General features: G+C 51.5%; 1 protein-coding gene across 1 annotated transcript; it reads left to right on the top strand.

Moving 5' to 3' along the window:
* Positions 1–69: 69 nt before the first annotated feature.
* On the top strand, positions 70–11,691 carry LOC117083105 (transmembrane channel-like protein 4; the record flags this gene model as incomplete). The annotated part of the gene is given in 14 exon segments (XM_033210383.1): positions 70–301; positions 2,774–2,919; positions 3,556–3,788; positions 3,944–3,974; positions 3,977–4,064; positions 7,951–8,098; positions 8,983–9,150; positions 9,710–9,873; positions 10,438–10,475; positions 10,478–10,563; positions 10,827–10,924; positions 11,294–11,400; positions 11,403–11,476; positions 11,677–11,691. Coding segments are annotated over 14 exon segments (1,628 nt in total), but the record flags the coding sequence as incomplete, so codon positions are not given.
* Positions 11,692–13,599: the final 1,908 nt, after the last annotated feature.

Here is a 13,599-nt window from a genome sequence, read left to right as displayed (position 1 = left end):
AGGGGACTGAGGCCTGGTTTCCTGGTCTAGGGAGGAGGAATTTGGGCCCAGACTCCCGGGTCTTCCCAGACTCCTGCCCCTCCCCAGGCCCATCGCTGTCCTCTGTGCTGAACGAGCTGCCCAGTGCTGCCACCCTTCGGTACCGAGGCCCTGGGGCGCTGCCTTGGGGGGTGCCGGAGGAGGAGGAGGAGGACGGAGAAAGGAGCAGAAAGGCCTTCACAGAAGTCACCCAGACGGAGCTGCAGGACCCTCACCCTTCCCGGGAACTGCCCTGGCCCATGCAGGCCAGACGGGCACACAGGTGAGGCCCCACCTCTGGCTGGGACCCGCACAGCCTGGACCGGGCCCTTCTTCCATACCTTGGACTCGGTCTCCTCCCTCTGTCCTCTGCCGCTCCTGGCTTCTGGGGCCTCTCTCTGCCTCGCTCAGAGCTGCCTCTCTTGGTTTCTTTTTTCCCCTGTCTTTGTCTCTCCTTCGGACTCCAGGGGAGTGCTGACTTTCTGTGGCTCTGGGATCTCTTCTCTGTCTCTGGGATTCGCCATCTCCTTGGTCTCCTCCAATCCTGTCTCTGCCTCTTAGTTTGTGTGTGTCCAAAATCTGTTAATATTTATTTCTGTCTGCTTTATGCCTTCCTTCATCTTTGCCTCCTCTTCAAAGCCTCCCTCTCTTTAACTTCTTTCTTTTCCCATTCTCACGGTATAATTCGCAGGGCCCGGTGAACAATGAAAATGCAGGTGCCCTCCTTCAAAAATGATTGTGGGCCCGGCGCGGTGGCTCACACCCATAATCCCAACACTTTGGGAGGCCGAGGCGAGTGGATTACCTGAGGTCAGGAGTTCGAGACCAGCCTGGCCAACATGGCGAAACCCCAACTCTACTAAAAATACAAAAATTAGCCAGGTGTGGTGGCATGTGCCTGTAATCCCAGCCACTCGGGAGGCTGAGGCAGGAGAACTGCTTGAACCACGGAGATACAGGTTGCAGTGAGCCGAGACCGTGCCATTCACTCCAGCCTGGGTGATAGAGCGGGATTCCATCTCAAATATAAATATATATATAGTATATATATGGAAAAAACAATAGAAAACCACAATATATCACCACTCCCCTGCTGATCAGTGGCGGGATCGTGCCTGTGAATATAACCACTATACTCCAGCCTGAGCAACATATCAAGACCCCATCTGTATCTTTTAAAAGTAATAATCAGGCCGGGTGCGGTGGCTCATGCCTGTAATCCCAGCACTTTGGGAGGCTGAAACAGGCGGATCACAAGGTCAGGAGTCGAGACCATCCTGGCTAACACGGTGAAATCCCATCTCTACTAAAAAATATAAAAAAGTTAGCTGGGCGTGGTGGCGGGCACCTGCAGTCCCAGCTACTCGGGAGGCTGAAGCAGGAGAATGGCGTGAACCCGGGAGTCGGAGCTTGCAGTGAGCCGAGATTGTGCCACTGCACTCCAGTCTGGGTGACGGAGCGAGACTCCGTCTCAAAAAAAAAAAAAAAAAAAAAAAAAAAAGTAATAAAGTAATAATATGACAAAAAATACAAATTAAAAGAACAGCTATCTATATAACATTTACCTTGTATGAGGTACTGTAAGTAATCTAGAGGTGATTTAAAGTGCATTGGAGTGCTGGGTGTAGTGGCCCACACCTGTAGCCCCAGCACAGGTGTGGCGCCTGGAATTTCGAGGCTGGAGCCTGGAAATTTGAGGCTGCATTGAGCTATGATTGCACCACTGCACTCCAGCCTGGACAACAAAACAAGACGCTGTCTCTGAAAAATCAGATAAAAAACAAAATAAAATTTAAAAAACCACAGGAGGATATGTATAGCCTGTATGCAAATACTATGCCATTTTATATACGGAATTTGGGCATCTACAGATTTCGGTATCCTTGGGGAGTCCTTGAACCAACCCCCATGGATACTGAGGGACGATTGTATTTATAAAGTGAGAGCCCAGATAAACTCCAGCTAGGGCAAGCTACACAGCATGACAGCACCCTGTGCATCCCTCCCCTGACACCCCCTTTCTCCTCACGAGGGGATGATAACCTTCTACCCCAACCGTTTTTGTTGTTGTTGTTGTTTTGAGACAGAGTCTCGCTGTGATGCCCAGGCTGGAGTGCAGTGGGGTGATCTCAGCTCACTGCAGCCTCCGACACCTGGGCTCAAGCGATTCTCCCACTCCAGCCTCCCGCTCTTCTGTATAGCTTTGCCAGCTCTGTGCTCTGCAACTTTGTACAAATAGAATCATGCAGTCTTCAGTCTTCTGTGCTGTTTTCTTCTGCCTAGCATTAGGTTTCCTTCTTTCTTTCTTTTTTCTGAGAAGGAATCTCACTCTGTCACCCAGGCTGGAGTGCAATGGTGCCATCTCAGCTCACTGTAACCTTTGTCTCCCAGGTTCAAGCGATTCTCCTGCCTCAGCCTCCCGAGTAGCTGGGATTACAGGTGCCCACCACCAGGCCCAGATAATTTTTTTTTTTTTTTTTGTATTTTTAGTAGAGGCAGGATTTCACCATGTTGGTCAGGCTAGTCTCGAACCCCTGACCTCAGATGATCCACCCACCTTGGCCTCCCAAAGTGCTGGGATTACAGGCGTGAGCCACCGCACCCAATTGGTTTCTTTTTTATTGCCACAGAGTATTCTATCTTATGTATAGGCCACAATTTACTTCTCTGTTCTACTTTTGGGTTGTTTCTACATTCGGATGGTTCCCAGTCTGGGGCTGCAAAACCCCTCATTTTCTGCCTGTTTCCCTCCCAGGCAAAGAAATGCCAGGGACCAGGTGGTCTATGGCTCTGGAACTAGGAGGGACCAATGGGCGCGGCTACTTCGGAGGTCCAAGGAGAAAACAAAGGAAGGTTTGCGAAGCCTGCAGCCCTGGTCATGGACACTGAAGAGGATCGGGGGTGCGGTGGGGTTCGGGTGATGTCCTGGGGGCAGGGCCTGGACTCCTGGGTGTGAGGGAGGAGGGGCTTGGGCCTGGATTTTGGGGTCTGAGGGAGGAGGGGCTGGGGTCTGGACTCCCAGATCTGAGGGAGAAGGGACTGGGATCTGGGTCTGAGGGAGAAGGGGCTGGGGGCCTGGACTCGGGTCTGAGAAAGGCACAGCTGGGCCTGGCGCGGTGGCTCACGCCTGTAATCCCAACAGTTTGGGAGACCGAGGTGGGTGGATCACCTGAGATCAGGAGTTCGAGACCAGCCTGACCAATATGGTGAAACCCCGTCTCTACTAAAAATACAAAAACTAACTGAGCATGGTGGCGCGTGCCTGTAATCCCAGCTACTCGGGAGGCTGAGATAGGTGAATTGCTTGAACCCAGGAGGCGAAGGTTGCAGTGAGCCGAGATCGCGCCACTGCACTCCCGCCTGGGCGGCAGAGAGAGACTCCGTCTCAAAAATAATAATAATAATAATAATAATAATAATAATAATAATAATAATAGAAAGCAAGGCACGGCTGGGCCCCTAGTGCCGGGATGGGAGGAGCACAGCTGGTCCTGCTCCCGGGAAGGAACCTGAGCCTCTTTCTGCTGCCCTCTGCAGGCCAGTTTGGCGCCGGCACGGAGTCCTACTTCTCCCTGCTGCGCTTCCTGCTCCTGCTCAACGTGCTGGCCTCTGTGCTTATGGCCTGCATGACGCTGCTGCCCACCTGGCTGGGAGGCGCTCCCCCAGGCCCTCCCGGCTCCAACACCTCCTCGTCCTGCGACTCCTATAACCCCCACTCCCAGGGCCTGGTCACCTTTGCCACGCAGCTCTTCAACTTGCTCTCATTAGAAGTAGGTGCCTGGGGCCCTGGGAGTGTCCCCAGCCCACCTGTGAGCCCAGTGCCTTCAATGACACGAACATCAAACCCTGACCCCAGACCCTGACTGTGCAGCTCCAGGAGCCCCGCCTCCTCCCACAGTCGCCCCCGCGCCGCCTTCCCTCACAGAGTTGCTTGGAATGGTCCCCTCTCTTCTATGGATCTACCAGCCCCGCCCACGCCTGGTGGTCACCTACCTGTGCTGGGCCTTTGCAGTTGGCTTCATCTGCCTCTTGCTCATCCTGCATCGGTCAGTGGCACCTGCACCCCTGACCCCGTGACAGGACGGGTTGGGGTAGGGAAGCAAGTGGTGGTGGCAGAAACTCCCTCCCCAAGAATCCTCAGTCTTGTCGTGTAACCCTTTCCTCTGTGTGAGTTAAAATCAAGGTTTTGTGCTGGGCGCGGTGGCTCACGCCTGTAATCTCAGCACTTTGGGAGACCGAGGCCGGCGGATCACGAGGTCAGGAGATCGAGACCATCCTGGTTAACACGGTGAAACCCCGTCTCTACTAAAAATACAAAAAATTAGCCGAGTGTGGTGGCGGGCGCCTGTAGTCCCGGCTACTCCGGAGGCTGAGCCAGGAGAATGGTGTGAACCCAGGAGGCAGAGCTTGCAGTGAGCCGAGATCAGGCCACTGCACTCCAGCCTGGGCGACAGAGCAAAACTCTGTCTTGAAAAAAAATATATATAAAATAAAATAAATAAAGGTTTTGGGTTTTTTTTCATTTGTTTTTGTTTGTTTGTTTTTCAGACAGAGTCTTACTCTGTCGCCCAGGCTGGAGTGCATGATCTTGGCTCACTGCAACCTACACCTCCCAGGTTCAAGTGATTCTACTGCCTCAGCCTCCCAAGTAGCTGGGTTTACAGGCTCCTGCCACCACGTCCAGCTAATTTTTTGTATTTTTAGTAGAGACAGGGTTTTGCCATGTTGGTCAGGCTGGTCTCAAACTCCTGACTTCAGGTGATACACCTGCCTCGCCTCCCAAAGTGCTGGGATTACAGGTGTGAGCCACCGCGCCCACCCTGTTTTATTTTTTGAGACAGGGTCTCACTCTGTCACCCGGGTAGAGTGCAGTGATGCAATCATAGCTCACTCGAAGTCTGGGCCTCTGGAACTCAACTGATCCTCCCACCTCAGCCTCTGGAGCAGCTAGGACCACAGGGACGCACCATCATGCCCTGCTAAATTTTTTTTTTTTTTAATGTTATAGAGGCAGGGTCTTGCTATGTTGCCCAGGCTGTGCTCAAACTCCTGGACTCAAGAGATCTGCTCATCTCAGCCTCCCAAGGTGCTGGAATTACAGGCATGAGCCAATGTGCCTGGCCAAAAGTCAACTTTTTTTTTTTTTTTTGAGACAGAGTCTCACTCTGTTGTCCAGGCTGGAGTGCAGTGGTGCGATCTCAGCTCACTGCAACCTCTGCCTTCCGGGTTAAGCCATTTTCCTGCCTCAACCCGCCAAGTAGCTGAGATTGCGGGCATGCGACACCATACCTGGCTAATTTTGTATTTTTAGTGAAGATGGGGTTTCACCATGTTGGTCAGGCTGGTCTCAAACTCCTGACTTCAAGTGATCCACCCACCTCGGCCTCCCAAAGTGCTGGGATTAGAGGCGTGAACCACCGCGCCCCGTCAATTTTACTTTTTTTTTTTTTTTTTTTGAGAAGGAGTTTTGCTCTTGTTGCTCAGGCTGGAGTGCAATGGTGCGATCTCCAGCTCACCACAACCTCCGCCTCCTGGGTTCAAGCAATTCTCCTGCCTCAGCTTCCCAAGCAGCTGGGATTACAGGCCTGTGCCACCACACCCGGCTAATTTTGTATTTTTAGTAGAGATGGGGTTTCTCCATGTTGGTCAGGATGGTCTCGAACTCCCAACCTCAGGTGATCTGCCCGCCTCGGCCTCCAAAAGTGCTGGGATTACAGGCATGAGCCACCGCGCCTGGCTCAATTTTACTCTTTAAAATATATATATATTGCAGTGTAATGTCTCCTTAGCCCAGGCACTGTACTAGGACATGGAGAACCATTTGGGAGTCCCCAAACATATGTACAGCTTACCGTTTAGTAGGGGAGAGACACTGTGGGACAGACTGTTAAATAGACAAGCAGTCTGGGCCCAGTGGCTCACGCCTGTAATGTCAGCACTTTGGGAGGACGAGGCATGTGAATCACCTGAGGTTGAGAGTTTGAGACCGCCTGACAAACATGGAGAAACCCCATCTCTACTAAAAATACAAAATTAGCCAGGCATGGTGGTGCATGCCTGAAATCCCAACTACTCAGGAGGCTGAGGCAGAAAAATTGCTTGAACTCAGGAGGTGGAGGTTGCAGTGAGCTGAGATCGGGCCATTGCACTCCAGACTGGGCAACAAGAGCAAACTCCGTCTCAAAAATAATAATAGTAATAAAATAAACAAGCAAATCAATTATTTGAGTTTGGGAGCAATACTACAGAGAAAACAAATGGGATGTGAGGATAGAGAGCAAGAATCAGCAAACTTTTTCTGTGAAGGGCCAGGAAGTAAATATTTTCGTCTTTGAAGGCCTTGCAGTCTGGGACTCAACCAAACTCTGCCACTGTAGTGCAAAAGCAGCCACACATAGTACATAAATGAGTGGATGTGGCTGTGTTCCAACAAAACTTTATTTACAAAAATAGTGGTTGGCCCAGATTGGGCCCATGGAGTCTTGTTTGCCAACCCCTGTGATATAGAATAATGGGTAGGGACCCTCATTAGATGGAGTGGTAAAAGCCTTTCTATCTGGAGTAAGGGACCTGCAGATGAAGAGAAAGAAGAGAACGAGGCAGGCAGGTGAACAGCCAAGCCACCAGCATTCCAGGCAGAGGGAGCTGCAAGTGCAAAGGCCATGTGGTAGGAAAGAGGTTTGAGGTGTTCTGAGAAATAAAAGGCCTGTATGAGAAGAAGGGGCAGGGCCAGTCCTGGTGGCTCATGCCTGTAATTTCAGCTTTTTGAGAGGCTGAGGCGGGCGGATCACTTGAGGTCAGGAGTTTGAGACCAGCCTGGCCAACGTGGTGAAACCCCATCTCTATTAAAAATATGAAAAGTAGCTGAGCATGGTGGCATATTCCTGTGGTCCCAGCTACTTGGGAAGCTGAGGCAGGAGAATCAGTTGAACCTGGGAGGCAGAAGTTGCGGTGAGCCAAGATTGCACCACTGCACTCCAGCCTGAACAACAGAGCAAGACCGTGTCAAAAAAAAAAAAAAGACAAATATTTAAGTTTTGAGAAGTAGGGAGGGTCAGATCAGTAGGCCCTGGCAGGTTATGCTAGGAAAATCTCAATGTTTTTTTTTTTTTTTTTTTTTTTTTTTTTTTTTGGAGATGGAGTCTCGCTCGGTCGCCCAGGCTGGAGTGCAGGGGCAAGATCTCCGCTTGCTGCAAGCTCCACCTCCCGGGTTCAAGCCATTCTCCTGCCTCAGACTCCCGAGTAGCTGGGACTACAGGCGCCCACCACCTCGCCCGACTAATTTTTTTTATTTTTAGTAGAGACGGGGTTTCACCATGTTAACCAGGATGGTCTCGATCTCCTGACCTCGTGATCCGCCGGTCTTGGCCTCCCAAAGTGCTGGGATTACAGGCGTGAGCCATGGCGCCTGGTGTGCCCCCCCTCTTGAGTCTTTACCTGCCATCTTCTCTGGGTCTCTGTCTTCTTCTCGGGTCTTCCCGCCCAGCCCCCTTCTCTGGGTGCCTGTACTTATGGGTCTTTGACCCCCATCTTTTGTAGATTTAGTTTCTCCTTTCTCACTGTCTTTGTCTCCCTTTCTCCGAATCTCCCTCTGGGGCCTCTGTCCCTCCTCCACATCTCTGTCTTTCTCAGGGCCTCTGTCCCTTTCACTCTGGGTTTCTGCCCCTTTCGCTCCGGGGCTCTGTCCCTGTCTCCTAGGTTTCTGCCTCTCTCTGTGGGGTGCCTGTGCCCCAGGTCTGTCTCTGAATCTCCCTTGGACTTTGCCTTCAATGACTGTAGGTGTCTCCGCCTCTTTGACTCTTTCCCCATCTGATGGCAGCTCCCTTAATACCCAAGGCCTTAGGGTTCGTCTTCCCCATTGGTCCCAATATGAGGGATCCCCCCATAACCTCCGTTCCTGGCTGTCCTTTCACATCCCATCTCCCCTCTCAGCTCGGTGTCCGGGCTGAAGCAGACACTGCTGGCGGAGTCCGGGGATCTGACCAGCTACAGCCACCTGGTGTTCTCGGCCTGGGACTTCGGCCTCTGCGGGGACGTCCACGTGCGGCTGCGCCAGCGCATCATCTTGTACGAATTACAGGTGCGATTAGGGGGCGGGTTATGCAAAGGTAGGGACCAGACCGGACTGGGCTGAGATACGCACAGGGCCTAACCCGGTTATGGGCCTAGGTGCGACTAGGGGCGGGGTCTGCAACGGGGTAGGGACCAGACTGGACCGGGCTGACATAACGCACAGGGCTAACCCGTTGATGGGCCTCCGGAGACGCTAGGCAGCTCCTTCCCCAAGAAAGGCAGGTCCTGGGGAATAAGAGGGTTGAGAGGAGGCCGCGATAGGGCTACCCGAGATCCAAGGGTGTAGGAAAAGGATGCGCCAAGGCTGGGATCGGTGGCTCATGCTTGTAACCCCAGCACTTTGGGAGACCGAGGCAGGTGGATCGCTTGAGTCTAGGAGTTCGAGACTAGCCTGGGCAACATAGGGAGGCTCCCTCTCTACCAAAAAAAGCAAGCACAAGAAGCGGGCGGGGCTTTAAGGCAATTTGGTTCAAAGTTAAGTGATGGGAGTGGCCAGCGGGGCGTCTTGATATAGATGAACTGGAACTTCAGGCCAGGCATTAAGCGCAGGGCCGCCTGGGGCGGGCCTCTGACGGGCAGCGCTGGCCAGGGGCGGATCTTGGGGGTGTTGGGTGGAGCTTCAGGGGCGGGGCGTGGGGTGCTGAGACTGCCGTGCAGGGATGGGGGCTTGGGTTGCTGGATCCGGCCACGGAGGGGCGGGGCTGTAAGGGGCCAGTGGTTTCTTAGAGCGCCCCGGAGCGGGTGGAACCGGGACTGCAGAGGTTGTTAGCTGGTGGGGAGACGGCTGCATCAGTTCACGTTGAGGAGGATCTCTGGAGAGCCAGGCCTGGGGAACTCAGAGGCCAGCGCCTTGAGAAATGGAGTCCAAGCGGGCATCTCTCCTGCCTTCAGGTGGAGCTGGAGGAGACAGTGGTGCGGCGCCAGGCTGCTGTGCGGACTCTGGGCCAGGAAGCCAGGGTTTGGTTGGTGCGGGTGCTGCTCAACCTGCTGGTGATCGCACTCCTTGGGGGAGCCTTCTATGGCGTCTACTGGGCTACAGAGAGCATGGTGGCGCTGCAGGTGCGGAGGGTCTTGGAAGAGGAAGCCAGGGGGTCCTGGAACCTATATTTCCAACGGTGGAGGGAGGGAATGGAAGTTTGGGATGCCAGAGATCTTACAGAGGAAGTATGGGAGAGGGTATGTTTGGACCCCGGACCTCGGGGTTTTAAAGGAAGAAGAGACTGGGCGCGGTAGCTCACGCCTGTAATCCCGGAACTTTGGGAGGCTGAGGTAGGGGGATCACGAGGTCAGGAGTTCAAGACCAGCCTGACCAACATGGCGAAAATCCGTCTCTACTAAAAATACAAAAATTAGACGGGCATGGTGGTGCACGCCTGTAATCCCAGCTACTCAGAGGCTGAGGCAGAAGAATCACTTGAACCCGGGAGGCGGAGGTTGCAATGAGCCAAGATCGCACCACTGCACTCCAGCCTGGGCGACAGAGCCAGACTCTGTCTCAAAACAAACAAAGAAACAAACAAAACAAAAACAAACAACAAAGAAGAGGTCTGGGGGAGGACCTTAAGCTTGGCTCCTCCAGGACCCCAAGCCTCTGCTCATGGTCCACTCCCTCTCCCAGGAGATGCCCCTTGTTCAGGAGTTGCCACTGCTGAAGCTTGGGGTGAATTACCTTCCGTCCATCTTCATCGCTGGGGTCAACTTTGTGCTGCCGCCCGTTTTCAAGCTCATTGCTCCACTGGAAGGCTACACTAGAAGTCACCAGATCGTTTTTATCCTGTTCAGGTTCCAGCCTCATGGGAATGGCTGGGAATGATGGAGGGTCGGGGCGGTCAGAGGAATGTTGGCGCTGACAGGTAAGACACGGAAATCCTGCTGATATAGGATTCAGGATTCAAATCCTGACTCCGCTGGTCAGGCGCGGTGGCTCACACCTGTAATCCCAGCACTTTGAGAGGCCGAGGCTGAGGTCAGGAATTCGACACCAGCCTGACAAACATGGTGAAAACCTCTCTCTAGTAAAAATACAAAAGTTAGCCCGGCGATAGGGGCTTCTGTAGTCCCAGCTACTCGGGAGGCTGAGGCAGGAGAATCGTTTGAGCCTGGGAGGTAGAGGATGCAGTGAGCTGAGATCGCGCCACTGCACTCCAGTCTGTACGACAAGTGAGACCCTGTCTCAAAAAAAAAAAAAAAAAAGAAAGAAAGAGAGAAAGAAATCTTGACTCTGTTGCTGGGCCTCAGCTTCTTCATCTGTGAGATGGGTTGAATGCGAGCGCGTTCCACTGAGAAGGGGACTGCCACGTGGTGGGTACCGGATCAGGGCCCATTCTCTGCCTTACCCCCCGCCAGGACCGTGTTTCTTCGCTTGGCCTCGCTGGTGGTCCTGCTCTCTCTCTCTGGAAATAGATCACTTGTGGGGGCGACTCCGAGGCTAAGGACTGCAAAACCTGTGGCCACAATTACAAAGAACTTCTGGTGAGAACGGCATGGGGTCTGCCTGGAACTCCTGGGTCCCTGAAGGAAAGATGGAGCTGGGTGGGTCCAGACTCTTGGTTTGGGCGGAGAGGGGAGCTCGGGATGCTGGAACACTCTCCCATGGGTATGAATGTTTGAAAAACGAGGACCCCCAGAGAAAGTATTGACAGGGTCTCATAGGCTTGCGATGTGGAGACTGGGACGCGTGGGCCTCCAGGTGCTCAGGTCCTGAGGTCTTTCTGACCTATTTCTTCCTTCTTCAGTGCTGGGAGACTGAGCTGGGCCAGGAAATGTACAAACTTCTGCTCTTTGATCTGCTGACTGCCTTGGCAGTCGCGCTGCTCATCCAGTTTCCTAGAAAGTGAGAGCCCTGCCCCTCGCTGTGGCCCTGCCCCTCTAGGACCAGGCCCTGCCCCATCGCGCTGTTCTATTCAACGCGCACCTTTTTACTGTTCCCGCCTCTGCCGGCTCCCTTTGCTTGCCCTAGGTCCGCAGATCTCCCCCACTACCCGCCCTTGTTTTAGTAGGTTACTTCCCTGTGGCCCCGCCCCTACCGCCGCGACACCTGGGTCCCGTCAAGTCCTCTGGACACACCCCCTCCACGTGGAGTCTTGAAAGTCCCGCCCCTCCTAAATACACTTGTTTCCTATTGGCGGGCAGGGCGGTGGAGGCGGGGAAACTCCAAGTCGCCGCGCCCCTCACTCGGGCCCGGCCCCGCCCCGTCCTTCAGGCTCCTCTGTGGCCTCTGTCCTGGGGCGCTGGGTCGTCTGGCGGGGACCCAGGAGTTCCAGGTGCCGGACAAGGTGCTGGGGCTCATCTACGCGCAGACGGTGGTCTGGTTGGGAGTTTTTTCTGCCCTTTGCTGCCCCTGCTTAACACGGTCAAGTTCCTGCTGCTTTTCTACCTGAAGAAGGTAAGGGGTAGGCGGGGACTCTTGGGTCTGAGGCAGGAGGTATTGGGGCCCGCACTCCTGGGTCCTGGGCAAGGAAGATCCTGGGGGCCCGGATTACTAGGTCCTAAGAGAGGAGGGGATTGGAGGACAGACTCCTGGATCTAAGAGAAGGAGGAGTCTAGGGCATTCTGACTTCTATGTCTGAGGATCTGGGGACTTAGACTCCCGGGTCCTAGATGAGGAAGGGGCTCAGACTCCTGGTTCGGGAAAAAGGAGAGGCAGGTAGGCCGGGCGCGGCGGCTCACGCCTGTAATCCCAGTACTTTGGGAGACTGAGGCGGGTTGATCACCTGAGGTCAGGAGTTGGAGACCAGCCTGGCTAACATGGCAAAACCCCGTCTCTACTAAAAATACAAAAAAAATTTAGCCGGGCTTGGTGGCGAGGGCCTGTAATCCCAGCTATTGTGCAGGCATTTTTGTTAATCTCTTCTAGTATTAGAGGAAAAATTTACACACAACAACATTTATAGCTACACTAGGTAAGTTTTGTAAGTCAGGCCTAAAAGCACATTTCCCCTCAAATTTCTCCACAGCTAAATTCAGAGCCAGAAGAAAGGAGCCAAGTTTTGAGAGAAACAGAATGTTTTCACCAACCCAAGACATTATCAAATGTAAAGGCTCCTAACCACCTTTTAAGACATTAAATAACCTAGGGAACAGAATGTCTGAAGCCTTGTTGAAAAAACAAAACATAAAACATTAAAACCAAGACTACCATTCAATGCCAAAATCCAGTTGATAAAGAGATAAAGTAACTTTTCAGAAGAGGAAAAAGCATGGTTAAAAGCCTGAAGGTACACATTACTTCTGTTTTATTGAGAATTATGGCTAAATATCTGTGGAAATGACTATGGAAATGTTATAAGTCTCACAATATCAAAACAATAGTATGATTGACAACAATTAGAAGCAAAGGGTAGAAAACATCGAATGAAGGGTAAGAATGCTAACATTCTTTTAAGGCAAAAGTCAAACTATCTAAAACTGAAAAAAAAAATTAAAAAATGACTCAACCTTAGTCAAACTTTTTAATATTTTTCATAATGTTTTTTCTTAATCTTAGTGAAATCTTTTAGAAATAAACATATCTCATGGTATAAAAAGTTTAACTGTTTACTTTTAAGTTTGTTTGGAATTAGAATTGATGATTTTATTTAAAAATAAATGCAGAGTTTTCAATTTCACTTTGACACGTAAAGAGGTTAAAAATATTCCTGTCCCTACTAGAGAAAAGCTGAAGAAACTGAAGATCAATGACTTAGACCCACTAGATAACTGAAGTTGCAAAGGAAACAGCCACCCTGAAATCTGAAAACACCCGTAGATGAAGAAAATCACAGCCAATATCTGCATACTTGAAGATATACATACTTCGAGCATAACTGCTGAAGTTAATACTGGTAGGAACACTTAAATATTAATTTTGATTAATTTTTGGAGACTGAGCATGGTCTAGCTTGATAATTTGAAACTTCTGGGGACCACAGTATGTGTATGGGGTTGGTCTCCACACGTTCTTGAGTTTTACCTACAGAAATTCCATGAGTTCTCACAGTAAAGATCTGAGAAAGATCTTCCTGGCTCTGGTAGGATAGAGGAATATCAATGATTGTGAAATATTCAGAGCATTCTCCATAACAAAGGAAAACTTTATCAAAACCTTATTCCACTGAGGGAATGTAATTTCTTCACATCCATCTCCTTCTCGCCTTCCTGTCTCAACCAAGGTCAGAGCTTTCTGTCTAACAGGGCCAGAGTTTCAAAGACATAGACCAGGAACATGTAGTCAGGGAGGGAGTAGAAAAAGAGGGGAATAAGAAACTATACATTGAAGAAACATTGTGAGGGTCAAAGCCCTGAGATCAGGTTAAAACACTGACATTTAATTGAATGATTATAGGATACTTTCTTGCCCCAAACCTTAGCATCACACCCACAGGACTCCAGGATAACGTGAATTGTAGCTGAAAGAGCTGCAAAATACAGAGTCCTTCTGAAAAGGAGTAACTACAGAAGGCCAAAGCCAAGGGGAATTACAAAACAACACTAGACAAAGTGAAGCCTCTGGCACCTAGGGCTACAGCA

The sequence above is a fragment of the Trachypithecus francoisi genome, unplaced genomic scaffold (assembly GCF_009764315.1).
Source record: "Trachypithecus francoisi isolate TF-2019V2 unplaced genomic scaffold, Tfra_2.0 Contig00292, whole genome shotgun sequence".
NCBI lineage: Eukaryota > Metazoa > Chordata > Mammalia > Primates > Cercopithecidae > Trachypithecus > Trachypithecus francoisi.
The sequence above is the reverse complement of the archived record's forward strand: the minus strand, read 5'-3'. Positions and strand labels throughout refer to the sequence as shown.